Source organism: Passer montanus, unplaced genomic scaffold (assembly GCF_014805655.1).
Source record: "Passer montanus isolate IOZ18808 unplaced genomic scaffold, ASM1480565v1 scaffold63, whole genome shotgun sequence".
NCBI classification, from domain to species: domain Eukaryota; kingdom Metazoa; phylum Chordata; class Aves; order Passeriformes; family Passeridae; genus Passer; species Passer montanus.
This window is the reverse complement of record NW_024371371.1, coordinates 3,844,137-3,871,831: the sequence shown is the minus strand read 5'-3', so window position 1 is coordinate 3,871,831 and position 27,695 is coordinate 3,844,137. Positions and strand designations below refer to the sequence as shown.

Below are 27,695 nucleotides of genomic sequence, written 5' to 3'. Positions count from 1 at the left end.
AGAGAATACAGAACTCTGTAAAGTGCTCCTGTGTTTCAGAGCTCCTCAACTGAAAGCATTCATGCAGCAGTGATGTAGCATTTATCACTGTACAAAATAACCACTGCTTCCAAGTACAAGATTCCACCTAACTGGTCCTTCTGAGCCCCCAGCTGGCCAAGAAGTTTCCACTTGTGGTTCTTCAGGATTCAGGAGCTTGTGGACACAAATGGCTTTGACTGAAAGGGTCTGTATGATTGTTTTCTTGAAAGAAAGCATAAAGTAGCTGAAACCTATTCAAGAAAGAGGAATTTGGCTCAAAAAACACACAAGATAAGCACTTTTATAGCTTTGGCTAATATCCTAAACTAAAGCTCTGAAAGGGTTGTTTGGGTTTTTTTTTTCTGAGTGGCATGAAGAATGAAGAGTAATATAGTTAAACAGATTTCCCTTACACAAGTGATATGAAAGGTGAATATTTCATTCATTTTAAATCAAGTCATCCTGCTGTCATTAGAAACCCTCAGAGGTTCAGCCTTGTAGAAGGATTTAAAGGCAGCACTTCAACAATAATCGGCTTAGAAGGACTTGCATAGCTCCATGGTCTGAAAAAGAGATAAAAGAAACCAGAGTTCAAACTTGCCACAAAGCAAGGCAGTGAGTTGTGTGGTGCAGAATCAACCCACAGTTCTGAGCCAGTGATTTTGACAATCACCTGAAGCAGGGATGCCTGCAGACTTCAATGGCTATTGGAAAATGGTCAGCAATGACAATTTTGAGGAGTATCTGAAAGCACTGGGTAAGGTTCCCTTCAAACTTCTTGAATGAATGATCAATGCCACCTGTCTTGTTCTTTACGTGAATCTGTTTTTTCTTGTACAGTCATAAGTCTTTGTTGTGAGAAGTATTTTTTTTTCAGAAATGCACTTTAAGGATTGCCTTAAGCAAAATTGTTTTGCCTTAAGCAGCCTCTACTTTTTGCCATCTTGAAGCTTACATTAACAGACATTAAACTACATAGCTAGAAGAGGTTATGTGGTAGATTCCAAACAAAAAAATCCCCTATAATTTGAAAAGCAGTGAAATTTTTATATTTAATAAAGATTCAATGTAGTACTTAATGTAATTTTTTGTGTTTGTACTTGATGTTGTGTTAGTATCTCCATAGAAATATTGGAGGCCTTATTAACTGTTAAATACAAATGGTATTTTTTATAGATTTCACATAACCTGAAAATCTAAACATTAAGTTATTTTAGTTATAAAAATTAGGTTACATCCTTTTTCTGGTTTGAAAGATTTAGACATTATTTATCTTTGTTCATTTTAGTTCTCCCTAAAAGCGACAAGCTTCTTCTTGTGGAAAACTTTCCTGGATAAAAATAACTCTTTTTCTTTTTCAGATGTAAATGTTGCTGTAAGAAAAATAGCAAACTTGCTAAAGCCTGACAAAGAAATCCTTCAGAATGGGGATCATATGATCATTAAAACGCTGAGCACTTTTAGAAACTACATCATGGAATTTGATGTAGGGAAGGAGTTTGAGGAGGATTTATCTGGGGTGGATGATCGCAAGTGCATGGTAAGAAGTAGAACTTCAACACTGGATAAAATTAATATTGATAACCTGAGGCCTTTCTCAGAATACATCTTTTAACCATCCTGGTGGCTATTCCTGAAATTATTTCTATACTTCTCAGTTTGCCAAGAGGTATCTACAGTTTTGAGCATGCCCTTAGATTAGAGGAATGCTGATTTTAATCAGGGGCACAAAGCAATTTTATCAATCAGTGAATAATAACCTCAGTGAAGCTGTGCTCATTTATCCTGGGATATTTGCTAGTCAAAGAGACGTCTAGGGTCACTTCCAGAACCTCTTTAATGAGTAAGGTTTTACAGTAGAGGAAATCCACTGATTGCAAGGTCAGGCACTGCTCCTGTGTGAGAATGGCCAAGTGCTTAAAGATCGCCTGGCTGTTCTTATTAGAGTACACAATTAGCCCACTGGAACAAATCTTACTGAAATGAATAAGCAAACACTGAGGACTTTGTTTTACAATAGCTCTGTTTTATGAGCTCTTTCTGCTTTTTAATTTAGGACTGATAAAGATCAATTTACAGACGAAAAACTTGAGAATAGCAATTTCTCACCTATTAGTTTGGCAGCATGAATGACACTGGCAATATTCTACAGTTAGGAAGTTGACAAATAAAGAAAATTATCTCTGGAGGGACTCTAGAGGAGAAATCTCATAAAAGAGAATTAATAGGTTTACATTCTGAGAAAGATAGTGCTATTTAAAACCAATACTTTTCTCTCACACTAAGATTTGCAAATTTGCTTTTGCTCTGATCATGGCAGGAAAGAGAAAAATTGTGAAAACCAGAGAAAAAAGAATGGTTAGCTACTGAGTGCCTCAGCAAATCGCTCTGTGGTCCTTGTTCCAGTGGGTTCAAGTTTGATGAGAGTGCAGAATCCACCATTCATGGAAGGGAGGAGCAGCTGCATTTGTGTATAGGAAAGTGCCCCAATGGTATCTTGTGATTTTGGCTCCTGGAATGCTCTTAGTTAGGATACTGAGGTCCAGATTCACTGAACAGTTATGAGCCCAAGAAAAGATTTAAGACTGAGGTGATTAAATTACTGTCAAAGGTAGCAATGTTCAAAACATCTGCTCCAAAGGTTTGTATGTGCACAGAACTGTCCACATGTAAGCACTGCCTGCACTTGAATACCATTAATTCCCATCTGAAGGAGAACTAAACCATCCTCTGCATGTTGGAAAGAAGTAATATTTTATTATTTGTAACAAACCAAAATTCTCTACCCTATTTTGCTAAATTGAGTAATAAGGGAAAGATTCAAAATGTTAAACCAGAAAGAAGAAACTAGAGAGTGAATTTCAGTCACTACAACAGCTGATTGATTTGGCATAGAAGCTAGTTCAGCCTACTTTCAAAGGTTACTCAAACATTTCTCTGTTTACTGTTTAGTGGGAAATGCTTATTCAGCCTTGGAAGCAGAAGGTAGCAGCAGCTTCCTGCCTGTTACAAACAAAGAGACAAAAACCCCAAACAACCAGGGGTAGTCACTGTCTCTGACTGGGGTTTTTTAAAAAGGACTTAGGGATGTAATCCCACAAAACCTGCCAGAGATCTCCATGTCTTTCTGTGGTCTCCAGCTGTAGCTGGGTAGTCCTGACCACTGGTGCTCCGTTTGCCTTGTAGCAGTACATCACATTTATAGTTCAGTTTTCTTATTAAAGATTTCTTTTCTACATGAGACCTCTGTTTTGTCAATGACAAAACAGTACAAGAAGCTGTCTTGCTGAAGTGACTTCAGTCCAAATCTGATAACCATAATGTCAGGTAAAATTTGCAGTTGTTAAGCAGCAAAATGACTCCAACAGTGCAGAAGGAGTCTTGTGAGAGAAGAGTCATGCAGCTTATGAGAGATACTGGACCACTCCCTGTGTGGTGTTACAAAGAAAACCACCATAAAAGCAAATGTTAAATATCATTCTTGGTGTTCCATTTGTTCATATAGAGCCTGTGGAACTGCATGCCATAAAAGGCTTAATCATTAATAGTCAGCCTATGTAATGGGAAAGGTTGTGAATCAATTATTGTTATTTATATTGTGGACTGAGCAGACCACTGGGCAAGTTTTATCCAAGGAGCTCAATATATGAGCAGTACAAAGTAACATGGATAAGACAAATTACATATTAAACATTAATCTATACAGCAGAGCAATCATCAGGAGACTAACAAAAATAACCTTAGAATTAATCCTTCCTAGATGTATAGATTGTTTTTTCTTTTAATGAAGAATATTTCATCTAGCTATATTAACATATCTGTAAAAATAATATCAGCACAGTGGACAGGTTAGATCCTGTGTGTAATTCACTGAAATTGTGTTCACCTTTCAGTTGTAAAACTTATCCTTGAGCCAGTCAGGGTAGAGTGTAACTACAGTAATTCCAAATCAATGCTGTCCGTGAGGAGGAAATGCTAAAAGGTTCTGCTGATACTTATTTTCAATGTTGGAGTTTTGACATTAGGAATTTGATAGTCTTGTGATAGTACAAGCCCTCTCCTCCTTTGCAGTTAGGTTTTTTTTTATTTTTATAGTTGATCACTCCTGGGAGCCTGTCTGAACTTCCTTCATCAGGGAGTTCTTTGAGAAGGATGAACCTTTGCAATTTCAGTTTGTCCTTCTTCTGACCCTCAGCCTGGCTTTCTTGCATGCACATGTTTTTGGGTGACTGTTCACTGGAGGGATAGAGGGAACAGCAGCCGGTGACATCAGGCCCTTTAGGGTGTTGTTTCTGTTGGGAAGTTAAAATTTGTGACCTTGGAAACTCTAAAGCCCTACAGTTTAGTTAAAGATGCAGTTTCTGTGTTCTGTAAAACCAAAGATGGGGATAGTTGATCACAGGAGAGGTCACAAATGACAGCTGGTATCAATACTCCTCAGGCTTTCCACCCAGGATTGGATCTTCTGGATAAAAGTTTAATTTGTTCTGGCAATTTTGTGAAAGAGATCTTTCTGCAGATTCAGTCATACTTAACTATCAAGGGTTGTTAAAAATGTGGCAGCTTCAAGTACAAAGATAAAATGAAAGTTCAGGACCATCTTTCATTCCTTGCAAATGTTCCAAGGTGTACATTAGATGGTGTAGAAGGAAGTTTAGAACATTAATTTGTGTTACATTTTTTCTCACGTGATGTGAATTAGAGCACGTAGTCAAGTTTCTACTGCTTTGAAGAGTTTGTTCATAGATTTAATTGGCAACATATAATCAGATTGAGAATGTACTGACACAGAAATTTAAATTTAAATGGAGAGCTCTGGCTTTGGTATTTCTCACACTGAGTCTTTGATCCTGCTGTCTGAATTCTCAGTGAAGCTCCAGTCTCATCATGAAATCTCAATTTTAAAGAGAATTTCTACAATCTCAAATTGTGATTAATTTAGCATCTCAGGTGTTGTGATTAATTTAGCATCTCAGGTGTTGCTCTGAGTATGAAACTTTGTTTCATGCATATAAACATTACTGTGAAAAAAATGAACTGTGCATGCAAGAGGAAGACCCTATTGAAACAATTAATCCAAAACTATCTCTGAAAGTATCACTCATTTATCAGCAAATAGTTGTGCTTCCCTTTTCCACTGTCAGTGATAACCAGTGAAGATGGTGAAACACCTACAGTGTGAAATATGTACCAGTACATAGGAACAAGGCACATAAGAGCCTTCTGTGCCTTCACAGTGTAATTTACTTAGTGTTTAGTAAAGAAATTATGAAAAAGTTAACTGCAAAACCTTGAAATGCTGAAACTAAGGCTGGCGTTTCACATTGCAAGTCTTTGTATCCAATGAATCAAAACAGATTGAAACTTGGATAGCTCAGATGCAAAAATTACTTTCTTAAAATTTTTAGTTTTCTAATGATTCTGCTGCTAAAGTCAGAGAAAACTTTTGCATTATAATTATTCTCTGCTGTTCAGGCATTTGAAAGACTGAATTGCTTTATCTTACGCCACGCAGAATTAATCTCTTTTGACAGAGACTAAGGGCAAGTGATGTGTTTAAAATCAAGAAAGATTTTATGTTCTAAATATAGCAGAGCAGAATTTCTTGGATAACTGAGAAGAGTTGTGTTATAACTGAGTATTTGTCCAAGCATATGAGAGGTGCTTTGGTAACTCAGAACCTTGTGCCCTGATAGAGTAATTTTCTTCTTCCATTGAAGCAGGAAATGAAATTACGAAGTCAGGGAACTGGGAAACAGAGAAAACTGCAAGAATTTTAAACTGAATGTGGGAAATAATACATCTTAACCATTTAGCTATCAAAACCTGAATACAACCATGAATAAGTTTTCAAGTGGGTGTTTTGGTTTCTTTTATTGGAACTAACAGAACTTCTAGTCCTAGTTAAGACTTGCTGGGGTGGGGTAGGGTGAGGAGGATTTGGGACTTGTGGAATTCCCACATCAGATCCAAAATGCATCTTGCCATGTGAAGTGTCAGTTAGTGTTTGAAACAGCCACGCAAGGACTGTTCACAGGCACCTGACTGTGCCATGTCCTGCTGAAGGGAGGAAAGTTGTTCAAAACTGATCATGGCTGTTTTACTTAACAAACGTGCCTAATGTGGCACTGATTTCTCTCAGGTTTGTATTCAGGAAAACTGCAATGGAGGTAGTTGTTCTGGCCATAATTTGATTTATGCCACTGCAAGGTCAGAATAAAGCCCTATTACAAAATCACATGGTTTGTGAAGCTTATTTAACTATTTAGGCAGGTTCCTCTGTTACACAAATGGAATTCTGGAAGCTGTTAATCTAGTTCTGAGCAGGCTTGGGAATTAAGACTTTGCTGCCAGAAAAACAACAACCAACAAACAACATTCCTGTACATGGAATTGCAGGAAGGATGCAATTCACCACAGGGTGAGAAGATTCCTAATAAATAGTGCCTGTCTAGTAAGATGCAAGATCAGCACTATGTCTTAATTCAATCCCTATGATTTAGCTGTTTTATTTCTTTACCCTTTCAGTGCTTCCCTTTTGAGCTTGTATTTTCTCATATACTTTGGTGGAACAAGCATTATTCTAGAATCACTGTTGCTGGGGCTGGTCTTCTCTCAGATTTAGTGCCTCCTATCTCTTTGCAGTACTGAAAAAAACAATTTCCCCAGTTTCTCATTGGCATAATCCCTGGTGGGTTTTTGGGTGTTTTTTTTTTTTTTTTTTTTTTTTTATTGATGGTGGGGGGGGGGGGGGGGGGGGGAGGGAGGTATAATTTAAAAGAGGTAGACCTTATTATAGTTTTCTGTTGGTATTTCTGGCCCTTTACAAACTGCTCTCAAAAAAAAAAAGATGGGGGAAAGTCCTCCAGTCAACCCTCTGAGGGGCCAGAGAGCAGATGGGGCTCTGTCAGAATGGACTCTGGTCCCTTCTGTCTGTGCCTCAGTGAGGAGGAGCAGTTTCCTTTTTCCTGCCTTGTCCCACCCTGCTTGCTCCTTGGGCATTAGTCCCTGCCTGTAAGTGATGTGCTCAGCACATTTGCACAGCAAATGAGATGGTCAGAATCTTTGGCCATATAAATGTCATAAACTTCACATTTTGCAGGGCTGGATTCCTATCTAAATCACGAGACTGATTAGAAGCTTTGGAGCTAGTTATTCACAGAACTGCTGCTAGCATAAGCAAGCTCTGCAGGGAAAGTGGTTTGGATAGTTTTAGCATTTCAGCTTTCTGTGAACTCTAAAAGCTCTGAGAGCTATGAATAGAGAAAGAGCAATCAGAATCTGCTGAAAAGCTGAGAACAGACTTAACAAATCCAATTTTGAATGACAAACCATTAGTGTTATGTACAGTTGTATCTTGCCAAAATTACACAGGGGATAAATCCATTATAGCCATTAATTTAAATAGTAAGTGTCTTAGAATCGATTCTGATCTTTGCACAGAGTGAATTGGATGTGATGGGTTTTACTCTTTTTTCTGGCATGGGATATAAACAAGTTTTCCTATTTTTGTATTACTTGTATACAATTTTATTTCAGTAAGAAAAAAAGCCACCATTCCTAAGAAATAAAGCAGTATGCACCACTGTATAAAATACTGATTCTCCTCCTCCCCCCACATATTGTCAGCTGCATAGCCCAGAGCTTTACACCTTCACTTTCCTACTCCCTGGAACATAGCATGTCTTTGCTTTGCACTGTTGTTCTTATGAGCAAGGATTCAAAACAAGGAATTGGAACATTTAGGATTTGATCCTCTCTGACCACAGCTTACCTTCCATCCAAATTTTTTCAATCCAATCCTAAGCCTCTTTTCTAGCAGTGCCACCCTGGAGATGCTGACAATGACAGAAGCAAAGGAGACTTTGCCATGACTGAGCTGCAGCGTGGCTAAATAGGTTCAGCCTTTGGCCAGCACCAGGATTGGGAGATAAAGGCCAGGAATCCTTCCTGGAACTGTTATGTTGGGTTTGTTGTTGTTTTCTCAGTAGTTTCTGTTGCTGAACTTCCAGATGCAGATGTGATGAGACAAAAGGGGTTTCAGGGGGAGGGGACAAAGCTGCCCAAGGCTGTAGCCCCTGGAGCAGCCTCATGCACAGAGGCCATAGAGAGTGCGGGAGTGACCACCTGGCAGAATTCCCTCTCACAGTTACGTTGGATTTTATCTGGGACGTCAACATGAGTTTATTCTATCAACACTTCATTTTTTTTCCCCCAAAAAAACTGCTTACAAGAGGTTTTTATATCACTTTGATACTTAGTACAGATGAAATGGTTTATCTTGAGTTGTTAAGTACCTTGCTGGAGATATTGCTGTGTTTGACCAAAAGTTCTAGGATATTTTCCTTGGTGTTATTCACAAAACACAGCTCAAATTGGATTTTTCTGTTTCATCTGACCTAAAAAAAATGACTTTTCAGTTTTTAATCCTTCTTAGATCATAATTACTGTTGTAAAATGTAATTCTGTTATTCTCCCAAGCAGAGACTTACTGGCTGAAGATGGAGCAGGGAGTGTGGTGCATGCCTAGCTTTGCAGTCATTTGGTGCTCCATATATAGAGACAACACTGAGGGAAGCAGGAGAAAAATAGAACTGATGCTGCTGTGTTTGGGCTACAGATAGGAAATCAATAGCATATTTTTGCTGAAAGGTGGGAGCTGCAATTCATACTTGTAAAGCCAATGTGTCAAAAATCTATGCAGCATTAACAAAAAATGTTCATGAACTACTTGGATAAAAGTTATTTTCTTCCATTCTGCACCCTCAGCTGCTGAGCCCCTGACCCAGGCAGGCACACAGGAATTGCCAGCAGGGGAATGAGAAATATTGTGCAGAGCCAGCACCAAATGTCTTTGCACTTAGACCTCACTGGGAAATGCAAAGTACTCTGATAACATGTTCGATGACTATTTCAGTAAATTACAAAAGTCACTGTCTCTGCCTGTGTATCAGGATGATTTGGCACTGGAAGCTGAAATTGTGCAATATTTCACTACAGCTGCTGCTACTAAAGAAAAAGCAGATATGTAGTCAAACTTTGTTTGGGGGTTACTAAATATTTCATTTAATAAATCTGCTGTGTCTTATAACTGGAAACAGTAATGAGAATACTTTAATTATCATTTATTCCACCTTTAATATTCAGGAAGATTCAGATGGTGCCATGCATATGAATTTTAAACTTCATAACACAGAGATTAAATCACTAACAAAAGTATGTGGATGCCTAAGTAATAAAAGGAGAATATCAAAGTACACAAAAAGTTAAGCACTCTAGAAACCACACCATAAAACCAAAGAAAATCTGAACATTTTTTGTGTTTTCAGGCTTCAGAGGCTTTTTCACTTCCCACAAGAGCTCCATTCTCTAGTATTACACCTCAAGAACAAAGTGTACATAATCTGAAAAATGTGCAGTATTGGTGGTTGGATCTTTTGGTTAGAGTTAAATGAGGCAAGACTCCCTGGTTTTTACCTTACTCCATCCCCTTTTTGGTGTTCCTTTAGTGTTATTGGTGGAACTGTTGACTAATCACACCCATCACCATCCTCTGTTGAATTTTCCTCCAGAATTACATGCATGTGACCCAGGAGTGTTCATCTTAGGGTTAAGTATGAGCAGTAAGTAAGCAACAGTCAAGCTTGCTTATGGTGAACTAGATCATGAACTGTGTAGTTGAAAGGAACAAACAATGGCTTCCATTTATTACCAAGTAGTACAAGGTGCTCAAAAAGGCAAAGTTCGGTTTTAGAGAAATGCTCCATTTTCTCCTAGTTTGTTCTGTCACTGGAAACTGCAGCTCTGCAGTGTCCCCCGGGCTGGGCTGCCTGTCCCCCTCCTGGGGAGGCGGATAAGGAGCAGGAGCTGTGTGCCTGGGCTGCCTGTCCCCCACCCTGGTGAGGATTTTCAGTCCTTCTGGGCAGGGGGCAGCAGCTCTGGAACCAGACAGCCCTTAGGTAATGCTATTACCAAAATGGGGGCAAACAAGGTTCCTTACAAAGGCATACTTTGCTAAGAAAAGTAGCTTTACATAAAAGGTAAAGTATTTGTTTATCTTGGGAGTGTGTGCCAGGGGGAACCAAAGGGTCACACAGAGCTACCTTAGCAGTCTGCAAGCTCCTGATTATACCATGGCAAGGTCCTGATCCAGTCCTCAAAAATAAATGCTTGCTCTTTGATACATCAAGAAAGATTATACATACAACGTTTGCCCTACAGTATTTCTGGAGTATTGTTTTTATGTTCTGATTCAAATACTTGGGAATGTTGTAAAGCAAGTGTTGCTCTGGTTTAGGTGTTATAGAGGGTGGGATGTTGGCAGCAGCCAGTGCACATTAACAGCCAGAGCAACTTCAACCTCAGCTAACATTCACTGTGTGTCTCAGTAGGAGGTATTTGAGGGGGCAGGATGTGTTTTAATCTGAGTTTAAAGAGAATTTTGTGTTTTGTGTATTAGTTTAATAAAAGAGACATGGAGACATTACAGTTTGACCTAAAGAAAGGATATAGATGCCACTGATTGAAGTGGTTGTTCCAGCTAACAAAAAAAATTACATTATATTCTTTTGCAATGTATTCTAGCCTTTATAACCTTCAGAGCAAAACAGCCACATACAGAAATCAGGAATTGTGTGGTTTACTCATATCCCCTCAGTATTATGTATTTCTCAAAGGGAAGGCAGAGGATACCTGAGAATATTGTCTGATAAGACAGCTTGGTTAATGTCTGTGGGTTTAGACTCTTCGTGGTTATCACCAAATTGCAAAAAGCAATTTCTAATCTTGACTGGAAAAACAAAAAAATCCTGAGGAAAAAATGTGTTGTTTTCTGAGATGAAACAATTTCTATCACCCTTGGAGGCTAAAAAGTTAACATTTCCTTGTGCTGCTACAAATATTTCTCTATCTCCCCCAAGTGCACTAAGTCAGTGTAACACTCACAACTTGAACATTAGTAGGGCCAATAAAGCTGGATCCTACTTTATCATGGTGTTTTGCCTCTGAATTCACTACTAAACCCACTAAATTTAACTATTAAGCTGGACTAAAATTAAACTATGCAGAGCTAATACTCAATGGATATAAATATGTGGAGATATTAAGCAAAGTTCCACATACAAATGCTTCATTCCACAGTATCCCTCACATCTACAACTCATCAGTCATTGTCTGTTACATTCATTTTTTAGAATCAGAAATTTGTAGATATGTTAAGTTATAGATTAAACATTATACACTTTGACTCCTGTTATTTGTTATCTTCTGTCTCTTCAGTGGATGTTTGCAGATTCAGACATGGGAGAGGACTTATGTTATGGTGGCCACATTAACTACAGTTTTACCCAAATGCATTGTTCCTTCCTGCATTAGCATATTTGCATTAAGATTATATGGTTTCATAAAATGTTATCTACTGCTTGGTTTAAATATATCACTTTACAAAAGAGAACAGGAGAATTTGTGAATGTATTTTCTAAATGAGAGAGATTTTTAGCAAGGACACGTGAGTTTGTTTCTCAGAGCCCCCATGTGGTGCAGACAGACTGATGGGATCAATCCCATTGCCTTGCCCGTGATTATCTATCCTGACACTCTGGAGTGATTCATTTTCCATGCTGGTTTAAAGCTTCTCAGGGGAGGACACTGCTGCCTGCTCTCATTCAAAGACAGTGGCTGTCATGGGTATCATTTAAGAATTAATTGTTTGTGACATACACAGATTAAATAAATAGGACTGGATAGGTTTTGAGTGTTGAACTGGGTTTAATTACCAGAAGGAAGAATGTAGACTGAAGTCTCTTAGGAACTACACAGGATGGATGCAGGAATTGTCCTTTAATGACAGATCAGAATTCTTCATCTCTCCATATCTGACTGCTCAAGCAAGCAGTGGCTGAAGACTTTTACAAGGCAGGCATCAATTCCATGTTTAGTCTTCAGAGTGCCTTCAAACAAGCTGATTTACAGGCCATGTGCTAATATTAATGTTAAACTATCCTCATGGAGGACAAACTGTCACCACTCTTTCCTCTTTCAGTGTTTTACAGAGCATTGCTTCTCTCTGTCTTAGGGAGATAGGAAAGGCAAATTGTCCACAAATGCTGACCAGAGGAACAGGCTGCACTGTCATACAGTGAAGGAGTTTTATGAATCAGGTTTTCCTGAACCCCAGGACAGCACAAATATTCACACAAGTGCAGTATTGATTACTGCACCTGACTCTTGACTTACTCTGCCACTCCTGGCAGAGAAGTTCCCCAGCCTCAGGTGCAAGAAGCAGGATGCTGCCAAGTTACCAACTTGCTGACACTTCCAAACCCCTCTGCTGGGTGAAGGAAGGCAGATTGAGACATGAGGAAAATCCAGCTCAGTATACAAAAGCTTTGTTCATCCACAGGAAATGGGAATTGTTCTCAGGTAGAGCAGCTGGGGAATCATTCTTAGACTGGAAAAAACCAAACTGGATCTTGAGTTTTCAGCTCCCTTTGCACATAGAGTGTTAGGCTGAAAGGCCCTTCTGCTGCTTCATTTTCAGCAGGGAGAGAGGAGTGTGTTTTACACGACAATTTTGATGGTATTTTTTCTTGCTTTATCTCATCCCTCCAGTTTTTTGGCAGGCAGCTGGGCAGCAACTTTCTGTTCAAGCTCATTTCTTTGGTAATTGTCCTAAGTGGCACAACACTATCCAATCATTCTTTTTATGAGATACACTCATCATTAGAGATAAGTTTTGCTTCACAGAAACTAATCATAATATCAAAGAATATTAGAGTAATACCAAACATGTCTGTTTTGTTAGACCACTGTGTCTTGGGATGGAGATAAGCTGCTTTGTGTACAGAATGGAGAGAAGGAAGGCCGTGGTTGGACCCAGTGGATTGAAGGAGATGAAATGCACCTGGTAAGATTATGGAAGTGTTTTTGAATGTCCCTCCATTCAAACGGTTAGATATAGCACAGCAGGGAATGTGCTATGTAATTTTGGCTTACTTTGACATAATTGGTTATTGGTGCAGCATTTGACTTGTTTCTAAAGCAACAATTTCTTTTGGAGCCATTATGTTTTCATGTCCCTTTCAAAGCCTGACCATTTTGAATGCTCTTTTCTGTGCTCAGTGTCTGTCCAGACTCACCAGGCTGAAATGTTCAGTGAGGAAGACATTTACCAGAATGTCCCTCATGGTCTGCAAAATGCTCAGTATGGGAGCTATGAAATTGAGCACCCAAAAATAAGGGAAAAATACAATTGTTCTTTTAAAATAATTACAGGCCACACTACATTATAGCCTAGAGAACTAAAACAGCGATTAAGCTTCTGAAATTGATGTTTTTTTCAGATCATCATTTTTATCTTTCTAAATTAACAGGACCTGAAAGAAGATGCCTGTTCTTTTGTCCTATAACTCTTTATAGCATCTTCACTCTCTCATCAGTGTGGGTAAAAGGCAGTGTTCCTGCTGGGATAATAAACTCCAACCTCCATTTCTCCTCACTATGCAGTGCTATTAGCATTCAGCAATCTAAATGGATATATTCTAAATGTTCAAATCAGTAGCAGAGTTATCAAATCGTTGCAGAAGCACCCCAAGCCCCTTACTACTAAACAGAAGTTTGAGGAAGTATTGGTGGTTCCAGAATGCAGTTGAGGAGAGGAATGGGTATGACAGATTTCCCCAGCTGGCCTTGGTGCAGCACAGGCAGGGAGAAGGTTGCTGTGTAAGTGAGGACTTCATAGCTGAGGCCATGGGCTCACCTGGAGGAGGGGAGGCAGCAGTAAAGGAGATGTCCAAATTTCCTGTGCAGGCACACTTCCTCCAAGAAGCACCTGTGAGTGCTTCCACACTCCTCCCTCCCAGCTGCAGCAGGCAGCAGCCACAGCCCTCCCAGCTCCTCTGCTCGCAGACAGTCCAGTCACCCATCACAGCCTGCCCCGAGCTCAGCTCGCCCTGGCTGCCCTCAGTCCTGCACATCTGTGCCTTCCCCTGCACATAAACAATGGCACCACTTGCTCTTGGATTTCTCTGGACTGGCATCCTGCTTTCTGGCCTTTGCCAGCCCCCAGGAATTATCTCTTCCCATCTTCTGTCCCCAACACCAATTCCTTCAGCCCTGGTTTCTGTTCTCCTTATTCTGATTCCTGCTCTAGCCATACAGCCTGGCCCTGGACCTCCATGCCCAGAGCACTTTCTGGACTTGTCCCTGTCAGGAGGTTGATTTTAGAAGACAGAAACTTCGATTCCATTACTCAAATACTTGTGTCTAGTGGCAGTTTAGGTAGCCCAGGGTAACCTGACTGCTCTGATGCTGCTTTTCAGAAGGCTGGGAGGAATTCTGGATCATACCTTCCAGCTCATGCATTCACTCACTGGCACTTAGAAAGTTTATCACAATCTGTTTCCCATGTACACAGAAGTCAGTACAAAATTAATTCATGCAAAGGAAATAACCAGGTATTTTAGAGCCCACTCCTCGATCTTTCAATTTTCTCACTTCTGTTATTTCATGGATTTCAAAAGATGTCCTCTTTATTTCTCTAATCCTTAATAATGCAGCTCTCTCCATTAAAAGTACAGTAGAGTCCCCTTTAGTATCTTATTTTTGACCAGCTAAGATTACTAGGTCTTGTCCTTTTGAGAGAGCTTTAACACAATGAGCAGTTACCTTTAAAGAATTGATACTTCAATAGCTTTATGATCCTATTGAACTTTACACAATGAGCCAAGTGTTAATTTATTCTTTTCACAGTTCTGCAGAAAGTAGGACCACATCCTTTAGTAGTTTATCGCTTCCTATTTTCTTCATTTCATTCTGTGGTCTGTACTTTGTAGTTCTTTTTACATTTTATTTTATGTGAGTGACTTATTTGACCATTCCCCATTTCCTTTTGAGTTTTATTACCCTTTTCTATTGTATTGATTGCTTCTGCTCAGTTGTTTTTGTCATTGTCAGCAGATCTCTCAGCCCTTATTGCACACTCCTTCTTCTGGGTTGCCTCTGCAGGAGTGAGCAGAACCAGGTCCTAACCAAAGTCACTGCATCAGTCTGTTGTTCCACCAACTCAGCATGAAGTACTTTCTCTTATTGGGGTTGAGCAACATATGTCAATCAAGATTATTGACCTAGTTTAAAGTTATTTAAAGTCACTTTGTCAAAGTCCCCCATAAGAAATGTGCATAACTTCATCAAAATATTCTAGGAGCTTTATTAAAAGTCTCATCTTGAACTGGAAAGTGTATCCCTTCTGCTAGGTCATGCATGAGCACTGTCTTTATGTCCCTTAAGAGCTTCCACACTCTTTTTTCTTGCACCTAAACCTTGCCCCAGGCACACGCCCCAGGCACACACCTGTGTGCACTTCTGAGATGGAACTTGAGGAGTTCCAGGAGCAGGGATGTGTGAACAGGCAAACAAACAGCAGCAGCCTCACAAACCCCAGCCCAGGATGGGAACTGCCCCTGCCCATGCCCAGCTCACAGAGGTGCAGAGATCAGCAAGGAGGGAGGGTGTTCCAAAGCTCCTGTGGAAATCAAAGAATCAGCTTTATACATCCAGGCTGCTCAGGTTCAGTCAAACCCTCTGTGCTCTGCTGGTTGACAGACCAGGAGCAAATCTTCTGTACAGTCACCTGCTTTTGGTAGCCAGGAGCTCTGGTTTGCCTAAGTGACCCTGATTTCTAAATTTGCAGGCTTGAGCTACCAGTCCTCACCACAGAGATTCAGAGCTGGTGAGGCAAATCCATCCCCACTGCTTTATGTACCCAGAACAGAGAATGCTCATGCCAAAGGCCTAAAGCAGTTGCATATTATTGACTGCAAATCAAGAGTGATGCACCAGGAATGTATTTGGCCTTTGAAGATCGGAGATCCCAAAATAACTTCCCTTGCTTCACCTTTTAGCAGAAAACAAACCCAAACCAGATGTTTTCTTTTAGGATGAAAAATAGGCTAAAATATGTACAAGCATCCCAATTTAATTTAATAGAAAATCATGAATTCAAATTCAGCTGGGTGTACACATTAATGCATAACATTTGTGTCCTAAGTAAAAATTGTGGTTTCTAATTATTTTCTCTTCCTAGGAAATAAGAGTGTGTGGAGTCACATGTAAGCAGGTCTTTAAGAAGGTGCAGTGACCTACTGCTGCTACAGGAATGAAGAACAATAGAATTTACTGACTTGCCAGCAACTCTCCAAATGCTAATACTGAGCATCCTCAGCAACAAGAGCACACACAGAAATGAAGATCACATTAGAACCGTATAGTTGAAATAAAATATTTTTAGGAAATTGAAAAAAAATTACTGCAAATTAAACTATTTTTAGAAATGCCAATTAAAGATACTAAACTATCTAAATGTGTGTATACCATAATTTTCAACTCTGCCAAAAAAGGACTATTAGGTATAGAACAAAATGCTGGAGGTTTAGACCTTGTAAGCTGTTTTTTTACTCTTAGTAGACATCACCCTTTCAGAGCCTTAGCCTTGTTTTCAAATGGTGAACTGCAGTTTTAAGGAAGCAAATGAGAGCTATAGGATGCAGCTTGTACTTAAATCCTGAATTCACTGAAGCCAGTAAAAATGTTACCATTAGCTCTGGTGGAATAGATCCACACTGGAAGTGTTCCATCAAAAATAAAAATTTGATTTCTCAAAACAAGTAAATTTATGGATCAATACTTTGGGAAAAAAAAACAAAAAAAAGCTTACCAAAGCATGGCTAAGGGGCAGTGCTTTTCCAAATGCTTTAGCCAATATCTGCCCATGCATTTTTTGTTGTTGTTGTTCTGGAGACACTGAGAATAAGGTCATAGGAGAGCCTTGGCCTGGCAATTGAAATCAGAACACTGATTAAACCTTAGTGGGGGGAATAATACTGCCAGATTTTCAGTCCATCAGCACAATGGATATAGTGAGCACCACCAGGTCACATCAAATTCAAAAAGGTTTAAATCCACAAAGCTTTAGCATGTAACCTGGAATTCCAGGTGTCTCCTGTAACAGCTGCTATCAGCCATTTTCACGGACTCAGTCAGGGGGGAAAGGACCACGGCAGAGCCTGCTCTGGAGTGGGACCATCCCTTTCCCTGCTCTGAACTGGGACCATCCCTTTCCCTGCTCTGCTGCAGCTCCTCTGCTTAGCCTTGCTTTTGCCTTCCCCAGGGACTCAGTGCTGACTGGGACAGTTCAGAATGTAAATGGAATAATGCTGCCATCCTCTACTAACCAGAGACTGTTTTAAAGCATGCACTGTTATTAATCCTGTTTAGGAAAGCCGGGAGCCTGATCTAACATGGAATCCCAGACTCACAGAATGGCCAGGGAGGGAAGGGATCTCAGATATCCAACCTGCCTGCCATGGGCAGGGACACAGCATGGAGAAAAGAGGTTCAGAAACAGCCATTGTAAAGTCTAAAGCTAACACGGCAGGGATGCTAAACTTTCTGAACCATGTTACTTCAGTGCTACTGTATCTCGTGGCTGTAGCACCGGAAGTGCTGTAACAGACATCTAATTCAATTTTCTAAAGTTTTGGGGTTTGCTTTACTTCAGAAAGTACCCAGAAGATATTACCCATGAAGACTTAAGCATCCCCCTGTGATAAACAGGTGAATAATGCTCCCTGTCCATGTAAGTTCTTGTGCTAGCATTGCAACAGCTGTGGATGATACCACTCAGAATTACAGACATGCAATGAAATTATTTATTCAAGTTCCCCTGTAATTATTTTTTCTTGGTAATACTTACGGCTAAGGAAGTGTCTGGGACATGTACTTGAATCTGATCAGCCAGGTCCATGCAGAAGCTGCTTTTCTCTCCTAGAAGAGTGTGTTAGCCAGCCAGCTGTGTGTCCATAGCTAAATGGATATCCTGACAGACAGATAGACAGACAGATCACCAGTTCATGGGGATTGAGTTTTCTGGGACAGATCAAAACTGGTTACAATTAAATAAGGTAGAAAGGTTGTAAGAGAGGGAAAGGATCAGAAACCTGTGGATCTTGGACTAAAATGCTACTCTGCTTAAGGGAAATTGCAAATACTTGCCTATTTTAAATGCTATTTATCATCTTACACAAGGTTGAGGATATCCCAGTTGCCAAATTTCAGCACATCAGTCATTTGTTTTTCTTGGAAGATTATTGGACACAGAAATGTTTTTCCTTAAGGTTTCTAATTATTGATTTCATAATCATGGACACCCTCCAACTATCTTTCCACTCTTCAGCCCCAAGGAGAGCACGAGAACAAACAAGTAACTGTAATAAAGTGATGGCTCACACCTCCATCCCCAGATAAACTTGGCAGGATTTTCTTTTAATGCTCAGCACTGACAAAGACCAAAAAGGAAATGTAGTTTTCTTTCAACTGAACTTGGCTGTTCATAACCCTTAATTCACCAGCTGTCTTCTGATTTTTGCCTGCAGCTCTCTCCAGTCTTGTGTAACATTCAGGAACTCTTTTTGCAGAAGGTTGTAAGTGGATCAATTAACATCTAGCTAAGTAAATCCAATTGTTAAAAGCTATTATTATTGTAATCAAACAGACAGCTTTTCCCCTTTGGGTCATTTGGTACAAGGGCAAATTTAGCACCATACTAATAACTAATGGCTTATCAAGCAGAAGCAATATAATCTGCTGCTAATTATGGAGGAAAGGCAAGCCCACAAAGCACTTTCACTGCTCATGGATGGAAAATACAGAAACTTCAGAAATGTTTAACTTTGAATAGATTCTCTTCAAGTCATCTCAATTGCTTGTCATTATAATTGTGACCTCTTACCTCACTGCAGCAATCCTTTCCCTTGGAAAAGGAAATTATGTTCATCCATTGCTTCCATGACGATGCTTTCCAATTAAGTGTGTAAAATTAACCATGCTGTTTCCATGAACATTAAAGAACTGTTATCATGAAATGTAATTTAAAACTTTCTCCATAAATAGATGCTTACTGAATGTTTAGCATTCAACAATTATTTGACAAACATCTGCCTCCCTGACTATTTCATAGCTACTTAGTAACCAAGACCTTCACAGGGAATTCATATCCAGATTTGCTTGTGATTCAAGAATCAAACTTCATATTGATTTTCTTGATCTGCTACAGAATTTCAGCCATGGTTTGCCAATATCCGCTCTGTATTTCTACAGAACTGCAATACCTAATTCAGCTAATGGACATCTTATATTTCGTTAGGAAAGACCAGTGCCTACAGAAGCAGTGTGAATGTAAAGTGTAAACAAAACAGACTTTTCCCATTGTTGAGAAAACACTTTTTGTTTACTTGAAGCTGCAACCTACAGGTACATTACAATGTAATTCCTCCCACCAGACAGCCATTCCCTGTTTTGTCCATGCCACTCAGGTTTTCTTTACCCCTTCCAGTGTATAAACTTGGCTGTTCCCATCTCTTACAATCTAAACCATGGAAACCAGAACTGAAAGAAGAGTTGGGGTTACAGTCTACATTTGTGCAACAGTCCAGCTGTGAAGGCTGGGGAGGAGTTCCTTAGTGCAATGATCTGCGTAAGAGTTTGATTGTAAAATAAACACGGGCTGAATGGCAAACTCCTCACAAGAAGAAGGAGCATCAGATTCCCAAAGAATGTCCCGTGGGACTGAGCTCTGGAGCACAGCAGAACCCTGGCGTGGCACAGATGTGCTCCCCTGGGTACATCCACTTCCATCAATATCTGTCATTTGGAGCTTGGCTCTCCTCTAGGAAACTTGACAGTAAAAAGCGAGAGCTCACCACTGAAACATTAATAAAACTTCCTAGAATGTACAATTTTTTATTATATTCTCATTTGGACAGCGTCATCTGTAACCACAGAACAGATTCCCAGCCATTAATCATTTCACCTTCCATCAGTAGCACATTTGTCTTGGATTATTACCTGGGTGGTACAGCTATTTCTATTTTAAGAAGTTTGTTTCACCTCAAAGCAAATGTTTATTTAAATAATTTTCTCCTGTCTAGCAAAAGTGTGCACAAAAGTAGAGTCCCTTCAGTACCATGTATTTTATTACCAGGACAAGCTTTATCTCTATATTAGTAGTTAATAATAAGAATCCACGCTGAACAATTAAAGAAAATGGCATTTCAGTTCTTCACCAAACCCTTCAATAAGACAGCATGGCAATTAAGTTTCTGCACCATGGAGGCAAAAAAAATCCCCTCTTTCAATGGCCGCATGCTTATTAAAGGAAGGAGGAAAGAAGGATAGGAAACTGTCTGTGGTTATTGACTCTACACTTATTTACATAACAACAGACCATTTGTCTTGTGGTACAGCCTGATCCCAGTGCTGAGCAAATAAAAGGTCAATATTGTGACAAGAGCATTCCAAATATAAAATATTTTATTTAAATGTTCAGCTATTTGACATTTTCCAGATTGGAGCAGAAGCATGAGCAGTTATTTATGTGCCCATCAGCATTACAGAGTAGCTAACATTTAAAACTTGTGTGTGCATGTGCAGAACATGTGGTTACACAGACCATGGGTATCAGCAGCACCCTGCAAAGATAGGCAGTCCTTTAAACACTTTTAGCCTCACTCCCAGAGCTCTCTTGTGCCTGTTTCACTGGTCTTTCTTCTCCCTCCCCTTCCAGCTACAAAAGGCAACACTGCAGAAGAGCAGAGATGAAACACAGGGAGAGATGAAGACTTAATGCAAAATTGTACTGAAACTTGGAGTTAAACAGAAAAGGTCCTCTCCATCCTGATGTTCCCACTGATTTTTTTTCTCTCATGCAATTCAGGACTTACTACAAAAAGGAAGTGTTTATAATGCAGTGCAGTCACCATTGTAATTTGGTGAGGCTTAGAACCACAGCACATGAGTCAAAACTCACTGGAATTTAACATTCCATCAAGTGCAACAAGACTCACAATAGTTCCTTGCTCCCTTTCTCTAATTTGAAATCACCATGATTTGAGTTATATTTTCTTACCAAGGCACTGATGCTTGTCATCCATAACCATTCCAATTTCTAACACATCTCTCAGATGGGCATGCTCGGGGCATGCAGAGGAAGTTAACACAACAGAACTTCTGTGAAATGACTGTGTGATCTTTCACCCATCCTGTCACCAAACATGTTGCCATTCTTGATGCTGGAATTTCCAAGCATTTTTGTAAAATATAATTTAAAATATGTTTGTAGAGGAAAATGAGAGAAAAGTGTCATTTAATGTGTGTTACAACAGCACAGAAAGAACTTGCTCAGACAGAGCACTGAGCAGCTCCTCCACACACCCAGCTTTCGGTACAACAAGGTAATGCAGTCTCTCCATTGCCACACAGATGCCAGTGTTCATCAGAGACACTTAATTAGTCAGGACAATCCTTAAGGGCAGCACATGCTCTGAAGCAGCCCTGGCTGGAAAGCCAAGCCATCACTACTCCTCCATTCCACCACGTGTTCATTATTTCAGCTACAAACACAGACACTCTCTCAGCTCCTCTTTGGAACTGGTAATAAATCCTAACTCTGAAGGAATTACTTGAGACTTTTAGACCTATTATATCTAAAAAAGCAGCCAAAAGCACAGAGCAGACTGTCCCAATGCTCTGCAGCAGTAGCTCATCATCCCAGCTTTGTCTGAGCTCAGCTTAGCCAGTCTGAGACACGGGGGCTGCAGGAGCCAGACAAACAAGAGCTGCACATGAGGTTTCACACCTCAAAATGATGCAGAAACTGATGATTCATTCCCTATCAAGCCAAACAAAAAAGAAGTAGAACATCAGAGTTGCCTAGCAAAATAACCTGTGAACAGTCTGGTTCCACCTCCTTATGGACTAAAAAGCCCCAAAGTTCCACTGGAAGCTTTGTCATCTTTTGTGCAATTGAACACAAGGAAAATTACTCCCAAACACAGATGCAGAATTATTTCAGATAATATTTTTTTCAACATATGTTCAACTCTTTATAATGTAATTTTCTCTCACAGCAAGTCCACCTTGTAGACATTTGAATTATCACATTACACAAAATTCCATTTCTGGTTCCACCTCTCAGCATGGAACCATCTATTTTTGACTGTCTTTCCAAATGTATTTTAGGAACCAAAGAAACAAGGACGTACTGAAACTATGGAAGGTCGCTCAAAAACCTTACCAGGTGCATAACTTTGAGTTTTAAAAAGTACCTAATTTGCTTGAAAATCCTGTGGATATTTTTAGGAGAGCCTTTTTGCTTTTTCAGCCACAAAAAATGCTTTGAAAATCAGATTAATGTCATGCAGTGCTTTCCACTGCAGCTTGTGTAACTTCAGGGACATCCAGGTCCTGCTCAGTCATATATTCCCCTGAAATGATTGGTTTTCAGTACCCATTAGACACTAAAAATCTGAAAAGGGAATGTCCAAATCTTAGTCAAGTGAAGGTAAATGTAGAACATATCCTCAGACAAGTTATATTGTTCTTCTTTTAAGTCCCCCCTGCACAATGGAAAGGAAAAAAAGGTCTCACAACAGCAAAATTATCAATAGCAAAATAAGTACAGCTTTCAGTCACAGAGATGACCAATGGTTCATTGCAGATCATCTCTGAAGCATCAAGCCTCAAGACACTGGATCATGAGGAAAAAAAGAAATGTACTAGGTATGCACAGCAAAGGGCTCTATTCATAAGAGATATTTCTTTGTGAAATAAAGCTCTTCCTGGACCTACTACAACTTTTTTTGGAGTGCATTTTGTTTTGTTGTGCAGCAGGTGTGTTCCACCAGCCAAAAAATAATTGTTGATGAAATAGCTGGACAGAACAAGATTTTTCCATTTTTCATATTCCTTTTTTAGTGTAAATACTCCTTAATTTCATAAAATTAAGTTTTTTAAAATGTACCACAGTTCATTTTGGTGCTTATTTGTTTATAATTTGGTCTTTTCACAATGAAAGTACTTTCAGAAATAACACTTTTTAATTTCTTTTTTATCTTTTCACAAGACAACAAAACTACCTGTAATTTTGCCAAGGATTTCAAAAGTAGGTATTTCCATGTTTAAGACTGATTCATTAACTTTCGTGTTAAGATTAATGCAAGTATGTTTCCTTGTCGTATTTAAATATCTAAATTCAACCCACTGTCTACATTGCAAATGCCCTTGAATGGGATTCTCTAAGGGACTGAGATCTCTGCCTTGATATGGGAGCTATAAAAGCACAATGCTATCACTGACAGGAAGAAAAAAGTTATGTTGATGTGCTGAGGAGATAAAAGGGAGATTAGCCAGCAGCTGCTGAGTCAGACACTAATGAAACTGCATTAATGGGGGGGAAAGGAACAGTCTTGGGCTGCTTTTGATAAATCTAAACTTCCAAAACATCCAATTAGAGACTGGCTCTGGTAAGTGTGTGTGTACCAGCCACCAGGGAAAGGTGATGATGATGATGATGATGATGATGATGATGATGATGATGATGATGATGATGATGTGTTCTTTGAAACTCCAGCTACACCTGATTGCCACGCAGCAGCAGAACCCTGACTTGTGAGGGGAGGATCTGTTGGGCAGAGAAGGCAAACCAGCCTTGGGAGGCCACCACGAGCACATCCCAAGGGGTGGCAGGCAGCAGGCAATTTCCCAGCTCTGCTCACAGGGCTCCCAGCCCTTCCAGCCACGCTGCCCTTGGTCACTGTCACCCTTCCAACGTGCTGCTATTTGAACCCTTAGCACTGCTGGCTCAAGGTGTAGCTGTAGTAGTCACGAGGAGGAGAAGGAATAATTTTTCCCCTCATGCTGAATATTGTTCTAACAGACATTTTTTCTACCTCAAATGCCCCCTGGTTTCAATCCCCTGATAGCAGAGTTAATTCATGCAGCAGTGCCCTCCCCAAAAGTTCTCCCCATCTTTCAGCTGGCAAGCCATGGAGCACAGGACCCTGATAACCAAGAGTCCTCTTTTCCCTGACAGGATTGGCTTTTACCAGCAATAAAGGCCATGATAAACATCACTAACAGATATATAGCTTGACTGCAATGACTGTGCTTTATGTTTGGCAAGTTAGAAAAAACTGCCCAGTTATCTATATTTTTACAAGTAACACATTTCATCTTAGTACAGGATTTTGTTTTCCCACTGCCATGAAGGGAGACGCCTCATGAGGTGATAATGGTGCTGAAGAAATACTGCCCAGCACAAACTCCTTTTTCATGGCAGAAGTCAGAGCTGACACTTCATTTGTGCTGCTCCCACACCCCTGGCAGCCTGTGTCTCTGCTCATGAACAGGAGACACTTGTATCCATATTGGGTTTTGCTCTGATCAAACCCCAGATCACCTGGAAATTTCCATAAAATCATGCTAGAGCCAAAAACTACAGTAACTATAACTTCAAATACAATCTGAAAGGTGCAGGTGGGGAAAATCTCTAGAGACCACAGTGGACACTTCCATGTTGCACTAAATAGCAAATAATTTTTGTGAGACAGAGGTAAACATGGCTGTTGTGCTTTATCCATCCACCTTTCTTAAGCTCTTTTTGGAATTATTCTAGGCAAGCTGTTTTCCTTCACTTCCCTTCCCTTCCCTATTAGTATCTAAAAATTCACTTGTGTAGTTCTCCAGTTTCTCAGAAGCTTTTAATGTAAATTTGGAAAAGTAAATTTCTATGCTCTGTTGAAAGTAACTTGTGGCAGGACACCCTGGTTTGTGCAGGGCAGTTAATTGAGCTATAAATAAGGAACGCAGCCCAGTTCCAAAACCCAGCCCCTGTGCTGACAGGCACTTCACCCAGTCCTGTTCCATGCTAAGCTGCAGACATCTCACTGCTCAGAGCACTGGGAGGTTTAAGACCAGACCAATGAGCGTTTCAGACCAGGGCGTTTCAAACCTGCTGTGTAAGGCTGGGCTCAAACAATAAAACCTTCTCTGGTGCCTCATGGACTTCGGGGGTGTGTGATCTCTGTCTCTGACCCACCCTCCTCCACATTACAGTAACTCTCCTTATCAATTAATTAATTTTTTTTTCAAATATAAACTGGAGAAACACGTAATGAATATTACTCTGAACTTCTGGGGAATCCTTTCGTAATCTGAGATTAAGTCTCAGATTTTCAAGTTTCAATCATTTTTCTCTTTTCTTTTTCTTTTTCTTTTTTAGTGAAATACAGCCTGCCATTCTCTTATATTGTATATAGAGAGATATATGCATAGGTAAATATCTATCAAAATCTATAAATTTTCATCTAAAATACAGAATTTAAAAAACTTTATTTTCTCTTTTCTATTTTTCTGTATTAAATGTACTTGGTACATTTTACTGAAAAGTGAAATTACTATATTTATCAACTCCTTATTTCAATTCAGTTTTCCAGTGGTGATGTCAATAAAACAGATTTAAATGCTCCTTACCCTACTTTGCATGCATGTGCATCCAGGAACTGAAACCCCGTGGCATCCCTGCTGTAAGAACCCATTCTGTCGTGTGTCTGCTTAACTTCAGCAATGTGTCTTGGATTGTCCTGCTTGGCCCATCCCAATAACTGATGGATTGCACACATGCCTTAGGAGCCAGCTTGCAGTGCACATTTTAACAACACTGAGTGGACAAACTCACTGAACTACTGCAGACAATACTGGGATTTTTCAACTTAGGGTTTTTTAAAGATTCCATTTTCATCCTAAGTGCTATTTCTATCAAATAATTGCCAACTTAGAGCCAGGAATTCACCAAAGATCAGATAGATATCTAGTTGCCACTGTTAGTAAAAAATTATTTTCCAATGTTCCAGGATGCCTTGGAGAGTTGCACTGGTTCACTCCCCAAACAGGGTGGGGTAGAAGGAAGCCAGAGCCTTTCCCACAGAAGGGATGCTGCTGTGGGGCTGGAGATGCAGACAGAGAAGAATTAACCATGCATGTGAGAGGAGCAGATGAATGAGATTTACTGCTCTGAGCATCCCCTAATGAACAGGAAATGATGACCTGACATTCTGAGAGGTGCAGCAGCACAGGATGAGGGTACTCGCAGTTACCCTGACTTGTTGCTGCCTCTCTGAGCTGGTATTTTTTTCTATCTGAAGCTCTGAAAGGGGTTTATGGCAAAAAAAAAAAAAAAAAAAAAAAAAAAAAAAAAAAAAAAAAAAGGCGCAGAAATAGATACACTCATCTATCCAGTTATCCAGTGAATTTTCCTGGAATTTTCCTGGAGAGGTGTAACAGTTCTGGAACTGCTCTGCACTGAGAGCAGCACAGTGAAGGAGCACAGGCTGAGTGTTGGTGGAGATTTCCATCAATAGCTCTGGAGCCAGCTTACAGCCCTCTGGGACACTGGCCTTAAGTCCTTGAGTTAGCACAAGAATGCTTCTAACCTTTTTCTAAATGGCCATAGTGAACCCAAAATTGGGCACTAATTGCAACAGCTGATACAACCTTTTCTCTTCATCACGATTCTAGAACTGGAAGCAAAATCTTTCTATCATTGAATTCTATCACTTATGAGTGGAAGCTTGAGGTCTAAGATATTTGAAAGTATCTCTAGAAGTGTTATTCAGATGAGGTGAAGAGGATTGTTTTTGTCTGACAAAACTGAATCTTTAAAATATTCTGCTAATGGATGAGAGACGCTGCATTAAAATGGCATTTCAGCTTTTATGTCAGGCATGAACAAGCCAAAGGAGATACATACATACTAAACTGTTGTGGAAGTAGCAAAGAAAAAAACCTCAGACTTCTTTCTATAGATTCTTCTAATTCAAAATCCATCATCAGTATTCCAGTTCAATGTCTAAGTAATACAACCTTTATCTAATAAAGATAAGAAGTGGCAGTTGCAATTACAAAACTTTGCCACAGAATAAATACAATTAAGGTATAGATTACAGTTACAGATATTTATGCAGAGCTCATGCAGGGAATTCACGTCCTGAAAAATCTTTTAAGGGAAAATTTAAGCAGCCTTAATGGCAATAACAAAGCACTTGAAAGGGTTCAGATTTTCCATCCATGCTGGAGTTAGAGGCTTTAGTGTAGAATGTAAAGGGTTCTGCTCATGATTGCTCTGCCTGGTGGCTTCTTTCATGACCTTAGCCAAACCATGTTGTCTCCTCAGTTTTTCTGATTTCACAAAGGCTGATGATTTTTATCTGCTTCCTCAAAGCCTGAATAAAGAACTTTGAATAAGTGCTCAGGAGAACCAATAAACAAATAAATTCAGTATTCCCCATTCCCCATTTCAGTATTTTGAAAATCAAGGCTGGTCAGTTTTATCCACTGGCTAATAGTTCTCTAGAGTGTACTATTTCAAAATGTAAACCACCTTAATAAAAGTGAGTTCTCAAAACAATAGACTCCACTGGATTATATTTTTTATGTTATCAGTAACACAATAACAAGTGACATTATGAAGTCTCTAAAAGCAAAGCCAAAGTCCTTCGTTAAGAGAGGAGGGAGGCTTTTGATTAATAATGTTTGTAACATCTGCATCCAACTCCATCAGCAAAACCAGATGGAGTAGGAGAGGTGGAAATGACTGAAAAAAGACAAAACCTCCATGGCTGAAAAACAATTACTTTATTTCTAAGAGTGATTTAAAGCGTATTTTGTGCATCTTTGTTGAAGCTGAAAGTAAACACAAAATGTGCTGAACTGGCATAACTGACCTCTGTGTGCCCTGTGTACACTGCTGCTTTTTCCCAACCTGGAAATGAAACTCGAGGTAATTT

The 27,695-nt window shown here is 39.7% G+C and overlaps 1 protein-coding gene across 1 annotated transcript; it reads left to right on the top strand.

Annotated features, from left to right (window-relative positions):
• Positions 1-577: 577 nt before the first annotated feature.
• On the top strand, positions 578-16,337 carry RBP1 (retinol binding protein 1). The gene is made up of 4 exons (XM_039728075.1): positions 578-778; positions 1,383-1,561; positions 12,824-12,925; positions 16,103-16,337. Exons 1-4 carry the CDS (start codon positions 706-708, stop codon positions 16,154-16,156), a joined length of 408 nt encoding a protein of 135 aa, XP_039584009.1. The 5' UTR covers positions 578-705; the 3' UTR covers positions 16,157-16,337.
• The last annotated feature ends 11,358 nt before the right edge of the window (positions 16,338-27,695 follow it).